Raw genomic sequence first — 14,998 nt, forward strand, 5'->3', positions numbered from 1 at the left:
TTAAATTCCTGTTAATTACACTATCTGTCAGTCACCAGCTTCAAAAGACCAGTTCCACCAGTTCCACCAGTCACAAAAGGAAATGTTTTCGTAAAGTGAAATGAAAATCACAATCTGTTGTTAATAAATGGTGTATGCGGAACTTTTGTATAAAAGCATTTTCACACTCAAGGTCATGCTGTTGTGCTAAATATCAGCACGGCTATTAAGCTTTTGGCACTTGGGCTTCCTACAACAGCTTTCATCAGCACTCCGGCTCATGTGATACAGCATAATTATACAGTAGTATACTCTGTCATGTGTTATACCTTGCATAACAATAAATCCTTGCATTACGAACAGATTTTTAAATGTATATTGATGTGTCTACTCTATTATCTATTACGTTACTTGTATTAAAATTTTCTTTATACCCTAAAGCTATTAAGTTTCTCTATCAATGATTTTTCACTATGCTCCATCACTATGGTTCTCCAACAAGCCTTTAGGACAGAGCAGTTTGTGCATTCTGGTTTCTGGGCAGCATGACAAAGTGTGTTTTATTTTCGTCTTATTAACTTTAAGAGAAATAAAAAGAGAGGCTGGTGAGGGAATAACTGTTTATTGTTGCTATAACTCCAATGAGCCACAACAAACCACACTATCATTGCGTCTTATACCACAACCTGTCTTGTGTTATTCCTAATTGATCCTATTGAGTCCTATTGTGTTTTTTGACCAAACCTGATTGGTCAGAAAGTGTTCCACATTATCAAATACAAATAACAAACGTTCATTTAACTGACGGATGTGTGGCATGGTGATGCATAAAGTACCATGTACAACTTTCTCCAAGCTTTCCACCATAGCATATTGCTCTTCTACAAAATTTATCCATTAACGAACAAAATAATGGAATTGTTGCTAAAGTTTAGTGGTATGAAATTAATAATGATTCATTGTTATAATAAAGTAGCTTCTGAGTGGTAACAGCTGCCCATTGTGCTGCTTCAAACCACCCCACTGTTGATTATTTTCCAATAAGAGTATTTCACAATGTGGTTCACTCCTACAAGAAAACCAGTGACACCACCTTTGACCTGAAGTGTAGCCTTGAGCTTATGATTTGTGCTCTGCAGACCTTTACTCTCTCTGGGCCTGGCCTCATCTCATCCACCTCAGACACCTGCTAAAGGTCAAGGTCAGAAGGTCATGAGGTCATTGACTAGTCGAGAAGTGACATTTGCAATTTTCTCTTAGGATCCTGTTTGATGGTAGCATTATTTGAACAGACATTTTCTTTCTTTTATTCTTACCTCCATCTTTTCTAATGAGTCAAAAAAGGGTGTAGACTGTGGGGGAGAAAAAAAATTGCAATTAATCAGTGATCCCATTATACACAATACATTAATTAATAAACATGACAACTTAATCTGACTTGATTGACTTGACTGTGCAGTTGGTGGTAAAAATAATGTCATCACAAAATAAATTTATTTTTCTTTAATGTATTCCTGCATTATTTTTTTTCCTGTCTATCATTTGAACAAAGACATGAATGCATAGTTTATTGTCATTTCCTCTTTTATTGTCCCTTCCTTGCAAACCTGAAAAAAAAAAGTTTCCAGGACTAGAGTCTGTCTGAGTCACGGTCCACTGATCAAGCAGTACGCTATTTCTGCCACCTCATAAGCTTGCTCCGCTGGATAAAAAACAAAGGAGGTGCTTTTTAAAAAAAAAAATTTATAGGCCTATGCACCAATGTCATAGCCAATTAACCCCACTTCTCCCTATGCCGTGTACCTTGTCATGCCAAGAAATGCCAGGACATTTGAGCAAGCAAACAAACAAACATACAACAAATAATTATTACATTCCACATGGCCTTATTCCATCATTCAGCATCACTGATTTGACATAATACACAAGTTTGTCACATTTCATGTCATTCTCTCACTACATAACTGAACATGCACTACACCCATACATCATGCAGTCACTGGATCATTGGGAACCCTTCCCATAAGCAACCAGTCATTACTGAGATACTGCTTGTGGATCTGGAGATAAGACATGCTACCCCTGAGAATAACGAAACCAACTGCTGTTCATGCAGTGTAACACACTTCGAGGTCAGTGTAACATACTCTGCTAGCAACCTTTTCTACATAACATTGGTTAGTGTTATTTTGGTCGACAAGAGAGAAAGCGAAAAATGAGAGACATTTCCTTCCATCCATCCATCCATCCATCCATCCAATTTAGCTTCTTAGACTCCTGGGCACAGATGGCTGTGGCATCATTGGAACTCAAACTTGAGATTTCGAGATAATAGAAAAAATGCCTTTGTGTTGCACCACTCAGGAGCCCAAATCTTTCATTTCAATAACTTAAAGACTTTTGTCCTAGTTTGATTTATGAAGACTATAGTTCTTCAAAATGGACTTCCGAATGACCATCAATATAGTAAATATGGTTAGTATTCATACTGGGAAATCTTCTAATACAGGCTACTGTGAAACTACTTTACTGTCAAGCAGGAATGTCAACAACATTTGCATTGCGGGTTAATAAAAAAAAAAAAAAATTGTTCTCTAGAGATACACACACTTTGTGAAACTTTAAAGCATTTAATGAATTTCCTATAGCAGCAACTGGATCAGAGCTAGTAAACCAAAAAACACAGTATACAGTAGGCAGCATAAACATGAATTGTTGCAGACTTTAATGTGTTACTTCAGCACTTCTCAAGAAATACTGCATACCATAAAACTTAAAAAAAATAAACAGAGTAACGTTTCCAATCTGTAATTTTACCCATGTCCAGCCTCTTTGCAGGAAGCTTGCTGTATATATATATATATATATATTTGAGTCAGGAGATATAAAGAACCATATCTGACCTTCAAGGCAGCAGGGGCAGTTCTTGGTGGAGATGGAGGGCAGTCTGCCAAGGGAACATTCGAGATGGTCAGCATCTCCTGCTTCCTGTAATATAGCATTATAAGGTGTAAAGAATTAGAAACTTTTTGATGTTTTATTTACTGATCATATAGTGAACAGCTTGAGACCTTCAACCATTATCGTGGATGGACTTTAAATCTTTCTGTTTTATTTTAAGATTATCCAAAAGAGATGGACATTAGCTACATCTGTCCCCCATGTATAACCCTTTAGAGTTTAGGAAAAATTCCCAGGCTGCTTCACGTTCACTTTTCACATCTTTGCACTTTTACAGCATGAAATGTGATATGGTACAAGATTGAAAATGTGTGTGAGAGAGGGAAACAGAGACAGAAAGATGAACCTGCCTAAAAATATCCAACCCAATAATTCATAAGTCTCTGTAGAACTTAAGAATAGATTGCAAGGATCCATCATTGGACATGTCTCTAGTTCCTATTAGGGAGCCAGTGCCATATCATCCATTATTATTATCCATTATACTTAATGTACAGGCCCAAACCTTCAACATTCTCTGACATTAGTGATGAAGTAACATAACAACTTTATTATTATAAAAGTTATAAAGAACAATGCGAACTTAAAGAATAATGCAAAATTAGCGATGGCTCACAAGTTTCAGTTACTCGATTTTTACAGTTATATCAGCCTAGACAGATGTTCACCTTTTAAAGTGATCCATGCTGTGTCATAATCACTATCTTTCACGCCACAGAACGGAACAGATTAGGCAGAAAATCTGGTTTGACATTTTTATCGCTTCCGAATCCAGGCTGTTGCTGAGGTTACCAATGATTTCCCACCCAGCTTATCATGTTCGGAAACAGACTTGAGCAATTGTGTGGACAAAGCCGGCTTCCTCATCAAAAGCCACGAGGCACAAAAACTCGAAACATCATACACTATGGTTTAAAGGTTTTTCATTACATAGCTGATCTATATTTCAAAAATAAACATGACATGCCAAGGGTTGACTTATTAATATATGGATTTAATTAAGTGTAGCTATCAATCAGCTCTTTGCATGTACACAAATTAATGTTAAAAGTCATACAAGAGTTTCTTTAAAGTCCATACATTTGTTTCTATATTAAATCATATATAATTGTGGCCCTGCTGGAATTACCTATACACACAGGAATGCTTGATTTATTAAGAAATCTGGGGTATTTAAACATGTAAACTCAGAAGTGCCCCCTTCCTCTCCTTTTGCCTAAGTTATCGTTAAGCCTTTATTCATCACTGCACAGTGAACTCCTCGCACAATCCAACTTCTTATAAGTGCCCTAGGGTCAGCAGTAATACAGCACCCCTAGAGCAGGCTTGCTCAAGGGCCCAACAGCAGAAACCTGCTGGAGCTGGGCCTTGAACCACCAACCTTCCAATCAGTAACCCAGAGCCTTAACACACGGAGCCACCAGCACCCCTGATTGGCTCTTGTAATTTCTGATGCAGTGAATAAGGATAAAAACAACAGAAAAATCTTCAATTGCTGGAATAGTGGTTTGGAGTGAATGTATTTGCATTTTCCTGACTACAGCATTGTACACAGTTCAATTTGCACTGCTGGTAGTAGTTTAGACTTAATTAAAGGCTTGTTGAGCAAGAACAAACAAGCCCCTGGCACAAGAAATACTAGAATGTAATACTACTTTACCAGTTCATTGGCAACGGAGAGTGCCGATAATAAGCACCGGGGCAGAGGAAATCAATAAATGAATATGCCGAGTGGAAGAAGTGAGGGAAAATTACAGAATAAACAGAAATAGTAGAAGGCAAAAGTGCAGACACAGCAACAGACTATTTTCAGAAATGAATCAGTGAGAACCCCTAATTCTGCTTGGATTTGGATCAATAAGGCCCTTCAGTACTGTAAGGTACACAGCAATTATATTTACATTCATGTTAATATCACCACTATGGAGCAGGGTCTAAGCAATTCTCGAACGCAGGCAGCCAAAGGACGAGTCCTCTACAGTAGTCACTTATATCTAAATATTCACACCTGAGCAGGAATAAATTGGATCTCTCTCTCACACACACACAGACACACACACACACACACACACACACACACATACACAGAGCATACGCTCACCCACCGCTGGCTGCCTCTGCCTCGGAGCGTCTCTTCTCTCTGCTTGCGTGAGCGGTGCAGGAGTCCGATGAGAGCCACGGCTGCACGTATCCCTGCTCTCCTGCAGCGCACTCTGGATCTGAGCTCAGACATACCTCAGTCTCCTTGACACAGACTCGCACCTGGATTCAACCTCAGTCTGCCTACATTACAGTGGCGCTGAGCTTCAGGCGACGCTATTCCACTATTTCCCCGAGAGCGAGTGTCTTTGTGCATGAGCATCCTTCATCATCTGTCTGTCTGTCTCTCTCTCCCTCTCTCCCTCATTTTGTGTCTGCCTTTCTCCTTGCTGCTCCACCAGCCCTCCCTTTCAGCTGGCATTTCACTGCATACCTCTCTCCCTCTCGCTATCTCTCTCCTTGGCTCATTAACCTCTGTGTTTCTCTCTCTTAACATGTATTATATCACCGTGCTGTGCACACATGTCATATGCTCCACAAATTCCCATCACATCTTTGTCTATCCCGCATTCCAGCCGAAAAACTCATCCCTTCTGTTCCTTTCCATGGAACGAGGACAGATCGTACAAATTCACATCCCTATTCCCCTGTGGATTTCCAGATTACACTGGGTTTTTAAGACTTAAATTTTCTGCTCACTAACAAACACAAGCTCACTTCGTTCTCCTACTTGACAATTAACAGCACACCCCCAGACATATGTATTACTATTGCAAAAATTTGTAACATCAAAAGCAAATGAAAAATGCTTAGAGAATGACTGCATAAACTGCCTTATATGATGAAGTCTAAAACATCTGGAAACCAAATTATTTCTGAAGCTTATACATAATTACTGTGATTTAGGAACCCATCTTGCACATAACATGATGAAGGAACCTTGAAAAGACTGAAAAGGTAAACCATCATCTTCTGAGTGACACCATAGAGCTGGATTATACAAATCATTAGAGTATGCAGGTGTAGAAGACAAACGAATGAAATGATGTTCATATCTATATATTGTAAATAAGCATCCAGGTGAGATTAGCGCATTAAAGCAAGCAGAAGAAAAGCTTCGAACACAAGTAGAGCCTCAGGATGAAGGGAAGATTTATCTGGCGATCTCTAATGAGCTATCAGTATGAAAAATCTTTGTACAGGATGTAAAGTAATTTGCAAAAGAATACATAACTTGGATGAATGGCTGTCACGTCAAATCACATGGCTGTGATTGAGCCTTTATCCCACATGGAAGAATGGTCAATAATGAGATGCTGGCAGCGTGCAAATTCACTCTGTCCCTGTGAATCTAGCTTCCACACAGCACCTTGCAATCGCTAATGCTTATTCAGGAGAAGATGATAATGTATTCTGAGACTACTGTAAAAATAGCCCTCCTTTATAAGACACAAAAATGAAGTTGGCAGACGTACGGCATGTTCAGAGATAGTAAATTTACACACAAAGGGAAATTGTAATGAGGTTTGACCCTAAACACAAAAAGCACCTGGGAATTTGGGAGATGTGCAAAAAACACTAAAGGGTATCACTGTCTAAACAGGTGGAACACATACTCTGAGTAGGATGTGCATGTGAAGAGAAGACCAGTGTGATAACCACAACAGCCTTCCCAGAGTAGCTGGAGTCCACGAATGGATTGCTTTTTTTTCTGCGTTGAAAAAATATAGTACATAGCTTGACATGGAAACTGAATGAAACTGTTTTATTCTTGTCATAAAATCCATTCTTAAATTTAATGTAAGAAAAATGAACTGCCAGGGTTAGAAACCACAGGCCCTTGACATGTCTATTTCTAGAAAAAAAAAAAAGAAGAAAGAAAAAGACACGTGTTTTAGATCGTATCCATAAAATCCCAAATACAGACATGGATTTTTAAAGCACAATAATAATAATAATAATAATAATAATAATAATACACACTCAATAGACACAAGTTGGGAATTATTTTCTACATTCTAGTATAAATAATGCATTCAAAGGAATGAAATACCAAGTATGGCACACACACACACACACACACACACACACATGTATAACAAATATAGAATTATACTGTATATTACATATATTATGAAATATAATGAATTAAGCCTAAGTGGTTGTTATCCTTAGACAGATTAGACTTTTGTTTGAGCCAAGCCGACAGCATGCGCGCTATAGACACCTGTTGTGTGCAGGGTCTTGAAAAAGTCTAAGAGAAATCAATGGCTGTAGGTTAAATGCAGTTTGTGCTATTGTATAGACTCGGAGTGCTTCATTAAGCCTATTCATTCCAGCAGACAAGCAGAGAGAGAGAGAAAAGCAGAGACTCTCACTCCAGGATAAACACTCACAGCTGATGAGATGGGAGACATGCTCAGGGACAGGTGTTTAGTGTGCAGGGCCATGAATGACAGCTCTATACTCTCTCGGTTTCAACATACCATGGCATAGATTGTGTAAGCCTCTGGATCTGTAGTGGCGGCTTGGAGCACATAATGATTTTCCCTCGACTGTGTGTATACTTACATGCTACATTATTTGTATGAGTCTCATCCATGCACCCATCCAGTCAGCCAATTCTGTTGCAGCAGTGCAATGCATACGATCATGTAGATGCAGGAGCATCAAGAGCTAGTCATTGTTCACATCGAACATAAAAATGGGAAGAAATGTGATTGTGGTGATTTTGACCATGGCATGGCTGATCGTGCCAGATGGGCTGGTGTGAGTATTGCAGAGCCTGCTAATCCCCAGGCATTTTTATGCACAAACGTCTACAGGATTTCATGCAGAAAAGTGCAGGGAAAAAAAAAGACTAAAATATTCATTCAACTGCAGTTCTACTCACTGGAAACACCTTGTTAATGAGATGACAGAGAAGAATGGACAGAATGGTTGAGCTGAGAGGAATGCAACAGGATCTCGAATAATCACTCTTTTCAACTGTTGTGAACTAAAAAGCAACTTCATTTTCTTCTTTAAATTTTAACTGCCCAGTTTCTGTGAACCTGGTATATAGATATACAAATCTATATAAACCTATCCTACACCCAGCCTATTACTTTAATATGTATGATCCTAGACAGGAATCTGCAGAAAGGACACCAATTATTCTTGACACTGACATGTGAGGACACAGACAGGTTTATCTGCCAGCGTTTCCATCTTGACAAACCGTCTTTGATGCATGCAGAGCTGTATTAGATGCTGCGCTCAGTAGGGAAGCTGTGATGTCTGTCCTTGCCCTACTGCTCATGCTCATGTCTTCGTCTTTCTTTTTTTTTCTCTGCACAGCCTTTCATTTGCGCCCATTGCGAATGAAACAGTGCTGACCTACAGTCTCTCCTTTTCTTTCTCTGCCATCCTGTGTTCGTCACTGTTATTCACCTGTTCTCTCTCTCTGACCTTTTACGGAGTGTAATTGTCTCTCTTTCTCAGAGCTTTCTCTGGGTTAGAGGCCGACTGTTAGCATCACATTTAGATACATAATGGATAATGTCAGGAGCCCCACAGCATTCTCCTCCTCCTCCATCCTCCATTCTGTAGGCATCAAAGCAGAAATGCTATATTTTTCGCCAAAATGTCAGCTTTAAAATTGCTTCCCGAAATAACTTTGCAGTGCACTGAAGTAAAAGGCCAAAACCTGTCTGACATTGCAGACAGAGAGCAAGAGAGAGAGAGAGAGAGAGAGAGAGGCTGGGGGGATGTATATAAACACAATATGACAGCATGTGAAGAAAAAGAAAGGGTGAAGGTATAATATATATAATATTATTGAATACAAATATTATTATAATACTAATATTAATTTATACAGTGTCTAACATGGATACACATACAGAGATTTGTTTTTTAAAGTAACAGACATACGGTAGAGATGGTAGGCTGTGATGATAAAAATGGTATATAGTAGAATAATTAAGCAATATCACACGAGAGGGAGTGCTGTGAATAACAGCATTCTGTGATGTCACAGACACAAGGGCACAGCCCGATATCTAGCCACAAGTGTGATATCGCTTTTTTTTTCAACTCCACAAAGACAAAAACTATACAAGTCCACAAACACAACTTATTATCAACAGATTAAGAATAGCTTGTTTATTTTCACTTATTCTGCTTGAGAATATAAGCTCTGTTAACTTCTGGATCTCGAGGGTTGAATCCCAAATAGCATTAAATGGAAAGCTTGAGTTGTTTGATCACTTGTTCCACACACCACAGAATTAGTGGTTAGAGAGGGATATGGGATTCAGCTTTGTGTTAGAACCTAGTTATATTTGTAGCTCACCTTAGGTGTAAATCAAACAACACAAACTGATATTCGGTTTGAAACGATTCAGAACTTTCACCCATGCTGCGACCGACAGTTATTACAGTTGTTACTATAATACTGTACTGTAATAATTACTCTATTGAAACTAACTGTTGTATAACAAGAGTTACGATGAGGTCCACTAAACCTATTTATTTGGCCAAACAAAGTGTTTTATGTTGAAATAAATAACAGAGAAAAAAATAATTAAATAGTAATAGTGTAACCTTGTATAATAAATGCTATTGTTAAGTTTTAAGGTTCCATTTTCATTTTTGTTGTTGTTGAATTTGTTATTTTGTTTTCAGATTTGTTATTTTGCTTTTGGTTTTGTTATTTTGTTTATAAATATGTTGTGTTTATTTTCAGTTTTGTTATTTCTTTCCGTAATTTTGTTATTTTGTTTTTAGTTTTGTTACTTTGTTTTTAAATTAGCTATTTTTGTCTTTTTAGTTTTATTATTTTGATTTTGGATCCATTATTTTGTTTCCGGATTTGTTATTTTGTTTTGCACTTCTCGGCCACCGTAAGTTCCAATAGAAAGGTTTTAGAAAACACAGATAATTACTGTTTTGATAAAAAAAAGGAAGGATCCACTCAATATTAAGCGGATGGTCATGTTATGACTATTCGGTGTGATAAAAGGCAACAAGACTGGAATTTATTGATCATCCCTGATGGCATGTTGAAAACCTTATTATTTTATTTATTCTAAAGTATTTGGCAACTAAAATAAAACAAATGAACTCTTCAATATTTAAATAATGAATTGGGACAAATCTACAGTGTAATAATCAAAAACTACAAATCACAAAGCCCAAATAAGAATAAGGTAACATTTCAGATTCTAGAACATGATCAGTTACTGGAATTAAGTAGAATCACATAATGGATTAGTAGTTTTCTTGATACACAAAATAGCTTTATTATTACTTATTTATTTCCTCCATAAAACAGTTTTGTGTAATTCTCTGCTTCAGAAAATCTGTGTAATATAATGAAAGGCGGATTAATGATATTTTGTTCAGCATCATCTCTTTAAAATGTGTGTGAATCTAGCTCCCTCTACTGGTAAATTCATGGTACTGTAGGAAAAGGTGGCATTCTTCTCTATTACACATGTACAGTATACTTAATAAATGTTTTTGTGGCGTGTGCATCTAATTTATGTATGTATTTATGTATGTATGGAGGTATAATAATAATAATAATAATAATAATAATTTCCCCTCCTACTTCTTCTTATTATTATAATACAATGAAAATATTTTCATCATTACTATTGCTGCATTGTTGTTATAAAAGTATAATAGAGGGTGAGCATAAAGTCCTTCCCCCAACATGTAAAATCATATCACACTACACAAATAAAATAAATTAAAAATAAATAAATAAATAAAATATAAATGTTGTGACATTACATAGACCAGTCAAAAGAATATCTAAAATTAAAAATATCTACATATAATTTGCAAAATGTATTTAATTGTACCTAGAATATGTTTTGTAAAGTATATTATATTTTAAATCAGTGTATGACTCTATGCTTTACTATGCAGCAAGAAATTATCTTTATAAAAAACATTTCGCCAATTTCCAAACATATTAAATCTTGCAAAGACAAAATACACCTTGATTAAAATGCTCATACTGAAGTAATTTCCCAGCCAACTAAAAGCAAATCTGGCAAATATCTAGTGTAAACAAAACGACTTTAATTTCAATTCCTTGCTCAGTTTCATAGCAGCAAGAAGAGAAAGTGCTCAGTGAACAGTTTTGTACACAGACTCAGCAGGCAACATTAAGCAACACTGCCTTCATACCGGGTCTAGCCTGAGAGGTACAATGGAAAAAAGTAAGAGTTAAATATCTACTGGGGTTTTGCACAAATTGTGCAAATTACACAGGAGAAATTTGTGGAAAAAAAACTAACTAACATACTGTTGGTGATCACTACTGTCTACAAAGCAAGGTTATAGCCCATTGATATGAGGTAATCATATATTTTTCTAATTTACACGATTACTAACTTTGGAAAAAGAAGGGAAAAAAAGAAATACAGTCCTGCTGTACAAGCGTGATTCTGTTACTAGTGTTCAAAACTGGTTGTGTAACACTTTTCTTTCTGAATGAGCACCTTCACTTGGAGCTACACATCTATATTTCATCAGACGAAGGCGCCACTGGCAGCCCACTGTAGAAGGAGAGAGTGTGAGAGATGATAGGAGTGATTTAGAGAGTGAAAGAGCATTAAGATTAAGGGGTGAGTGGTGAAGTGGAAGTGAAGCTGTCTCTGTTAAGGCGAAAAATTGTAGGAAGAAATATGTATGCAAACAGCACTAAAAAGGATGAGGATGTAAGAGTACAAAAATAGTTCAAAATATATAGGGGTACAAAAAAAAGTGTGAATATAAATGTTCTCCAGATCAAATACAATCTTCATAGCAAATGTATAGTACAGTCCTGTGCAAAAGTCTTGAGTCACCCATATAAAGTGAAATGATGTAGATTAAGTAAAAAAAAAAATGTGAACCGAAGATTTACATGAGTGATGGACTGCGAAGTGCCTAAATGTACACATTTACTGTTTAACAACCTCGGCAGCAACCTCATTTCCACTTTCGTTAACCACTTAGCATTCAGCCTCACCAGTATACTAATTTACATATTGAGTCTTGCAAAGGTGATGATGATCTCAAAGTGAAAGCAGAGTTTGCATTATCTGAGTACCGCATTACATAGGTGCATGCTTTTAAATAAAAATAAAAAAAATCAATGAAGCAAAGGTGTTACTATTACCATCCTATCTTTCTCTCTCTTACACACAACTACACACACACACACACACACACACACACACACTTGCCAATTCTCACCCACCAAGCAGCTCTCTTATCATATGAAAGCCACCACCTGGTAGATTGAAGGCCTCCACATTCTTCCTCCAAAAACATCTAAAGCCATAAGGCATTGCATTTTTAAACTGATATCTGCCCTCTTCGACAATCATGAACTCACAGATATCCATGATTGCCCAGCGTCACTGTGACTGAACAAAAGGCCGTATGCCATCCCATGTCCTCACAAAGTACAGCCAGTTTAGCTCTACTATTTCCCATCTAAGGCTGGCTGTGGAATTGTAGGGATCTGAAATAGTGACCTTCTGACCATAAGGAAAAAAAAATCGCTGCAGCACTTGGTGGCCATTTTAATCATTATAAACTATAGCAATTTGCCAACACTAAAAATAGCTACATTTACATGGAGACTATTTCTTCAATACAATTGTCATTATTCTGATTAGAGATTCCAACTTTACTGTTGACATGGATGCTGATCTGATAAGATGTGTGGTTACAAGCTCAACGCATTTGGTCAGAATATATCATCACTCACTCACTCATCGTCTATACCGCTTCATCCTGTATTCAGCCTGCCTCACATAGGGCACAAGGCAGGGTACACCCTGGACAGGGTGCCGTTTCATGGCAGAGCACACACACACACACACAGGTTCACACACAGGTTCACACACTACGGCTAATTTACCACCAATTAGCATAATCTGCAGTTACAAGAGTACCCAGAGGAAACCCACCAAGCATGAGAAGAACATGCAAACTCCATGCACACAGAGATGGGAACCTGGCCGGAAATCGAACCTGGACCCTGGAAGTGCAAGGCAACAGTGTCTAACCACTACACCACCGTGCCACCCTAGTCAGAATGTATCTTTTTTGAAATGTGCAAAGTGAAAAATGCCTGCTGTGAAGCATTTACTCTGGAGAAAACTACTCTTCCGTATCATCTATGATTGGTTTGTTTGGATGCTTTATTATGTGTGAAATGAAGAAGGACAGGTGGGAGAGAGTTGTTCTGACAAAGTTGACTGATCAGGAATGGATGCAAAATTTCCCTCCCAGGAACTGTTCATTTTCATACGCTTCAGGGAATCACATTACAGGGGATTTTAAAATACTTATCTGCATGAGTTTAGTCCGTCAGAGGAAACTGGAGCACCCGGAGGAAACCTTCCAAGCACAGGGAGAACATGCAAACTTCATGACCCAAGGTGAGCTTTTTTGTATTGTGATTGGGCTATTATTCCTATTGTTAGTGGAATTTTAGGATTCATGGAACACAATTTATAACACCCAAATTTTTGTGGGACAATATTGTGTGTTATAATGTGTTATAATTTGTGCTACCAAATAGATGCCATAAAAATTTTGGAAAAAATGCAAGTAACTGGAATTACTGTTAACTGTATCGGTCTATTGTCGAAAAAAATATATAACTAAATTCCAAGTAAATATTTCCATTCCTTTCTTGCATGTCGCACGACACGTAAGAAACATGTCAACAGTTATCACATGGACAAACAGATTAAATGTCTAAAACATAAAACAGAATCTCTATCATTTTAACAAACTCCATGTGCAGTCTAGTGGATGAGGATGTCCGGTCATTTATCTGCTCTTGTCTCTCAGGAGTCTGGCTACACACATAAATCCATCAAATCCTTTTAACAACTCACTAAACAACAAATGGACCTGTTATGTATTGGTTTTATATTACATTTTATATTAATGATGGATTTAAAAAAGTCCAGAGCAAACACAAGCATCACTACACCCAATTTTAACCAGTTTTGCTTAATCGTTGGTTTGCTCAATCATTCCAAGCTTAAATCTTTTTTAGACAAACCATACAAACATAGCTAAGGTTATGCAAGCATCAATATAATAAAAAAAGGAAAACAGCTATAAAGAATAAATGCAATGCAATCAGCAGTATATTTATGCATGTATGCATGCATGTATGTATGTATGTGTATATCTGCTAAACTCACCACAATTTGCGTGGCATGGTCAAGGTGCTGTGTCTTTCCTTTCTATTTACTCAATCTCCAGTTTTCACTCACAGGATGGAACGAGAGGTGTACTTGCAATGGCTATTTATTACACAGTCCTAGGATGAATACAAAGCACTTCACTTTGTTGTGTCTCTATGGCTGGGAGAAGGCAGAGAAAGACAGAGAGAGAGAGAGAGAGAGAGAAGTGGCAAGCGATTGATGTCTTCACCGAAACCCCATTAGTTAGCCCCATGTACCAGCTCTATCAAGCTTTGTTTGAAAAATAACACACTTGGAAAGACAGGAACACCATAAAAAAAGAGGTAAGAGCTAATTACAATAGTTGGTGCCAACAAAATGTATCATTTACACTTGAAATTAGCCATACGCTGGGCAGAGCTGATATTTGACTGAGCTGATAATTTAATGAATCATGAACAAACCACAATGGCAGATAAATCGACATATACTGTACATGAGTCATATCAGCAATAAACGGGATTGTTTAAAGCACTTGTCATAGAATTTATCTCTACATTTAGGTTTACAATATGAGTCAGGTCATTACTGCGGTGCCAATTGCATCCTGCTGATATTACATATACGTAAAGTAGCAGTATAACATCTATTAAATATAAGAAATAACCTTCACAACAACATAAATATAAATACACTTTACTGTCAAACATATGAATTATATATATCGTTTGGTATTAATGTGTTAAATCGGTTTAACATCATACCTTTTAAATAAGTCCTCCATTATACAGTAGGTTTTGGAAAATGTTCATGTTAGTGTCACA

At 37.2% G+C, this 14,998-nt stretch overlaps 1 protein-coding gene across 4 annotated transcripts in view; it reads right to left on the reverse strand.

Annotated features, from left to right (window-relative positions):
• The window catches only part of rap1gap2b (RAP1 GTPase activating protein 2b), a 48,956-nt gene that overhangs the window by 17,757 nt on the left and 16,201 nt on the right, over nucleotides 1-14,998 (reverse strand). The window contains exons 1-4 of one of the 4 annotated variants that reach the window (XM_053478303.1): nucleotides 14,939-14,986; nucleotides 14,193-14,311; nucleotides 2,883-2,967; nucleotides 1,296-1,331 (exon numbers count right to left, since the gene is read on the reverse strand). In XM_053478303.1, coding sequence (XP_053334278.1) covers nucleotides 1,296-1,331; nucleotides 2,883-2,967; nucleotides 14,193-14,209 — 138 coding nt within the window. In that variant the 5' untranslated portion in view covers nucleotides 14,210-14,311; nucleotides 14,939-14,986. Of the gene's footprint in view, nucleotides 1-1,295; nucleotides 1,332-2,882; nucleotides 2,968-14,192; nucleotides 14,355-14,938; nucleotides 14,987-14,998 lie in introns of those variants that run through there. The other 3 variants (XM_053478304.1, XM_053478302.1, XM_053478301.1) reach the window with 3 other exon arrangements.

The sequence above is a fragment of the Clarias gariepinus genome, chromosome 19 (genome assembly GCF_024256425.1).
Source record: "Clarias gariepinus isolate MV-2021 ecotype Netherlands chromosome 19, CGAR_prim_01v2, whole genome shotgun sequence".
NCBI classification, from domain to species: Eukaryota; Metazoa; Chordata; class Actinopteri; order Siluriformes; family Clariidae; genus Clarias; species Clarias gariepinus.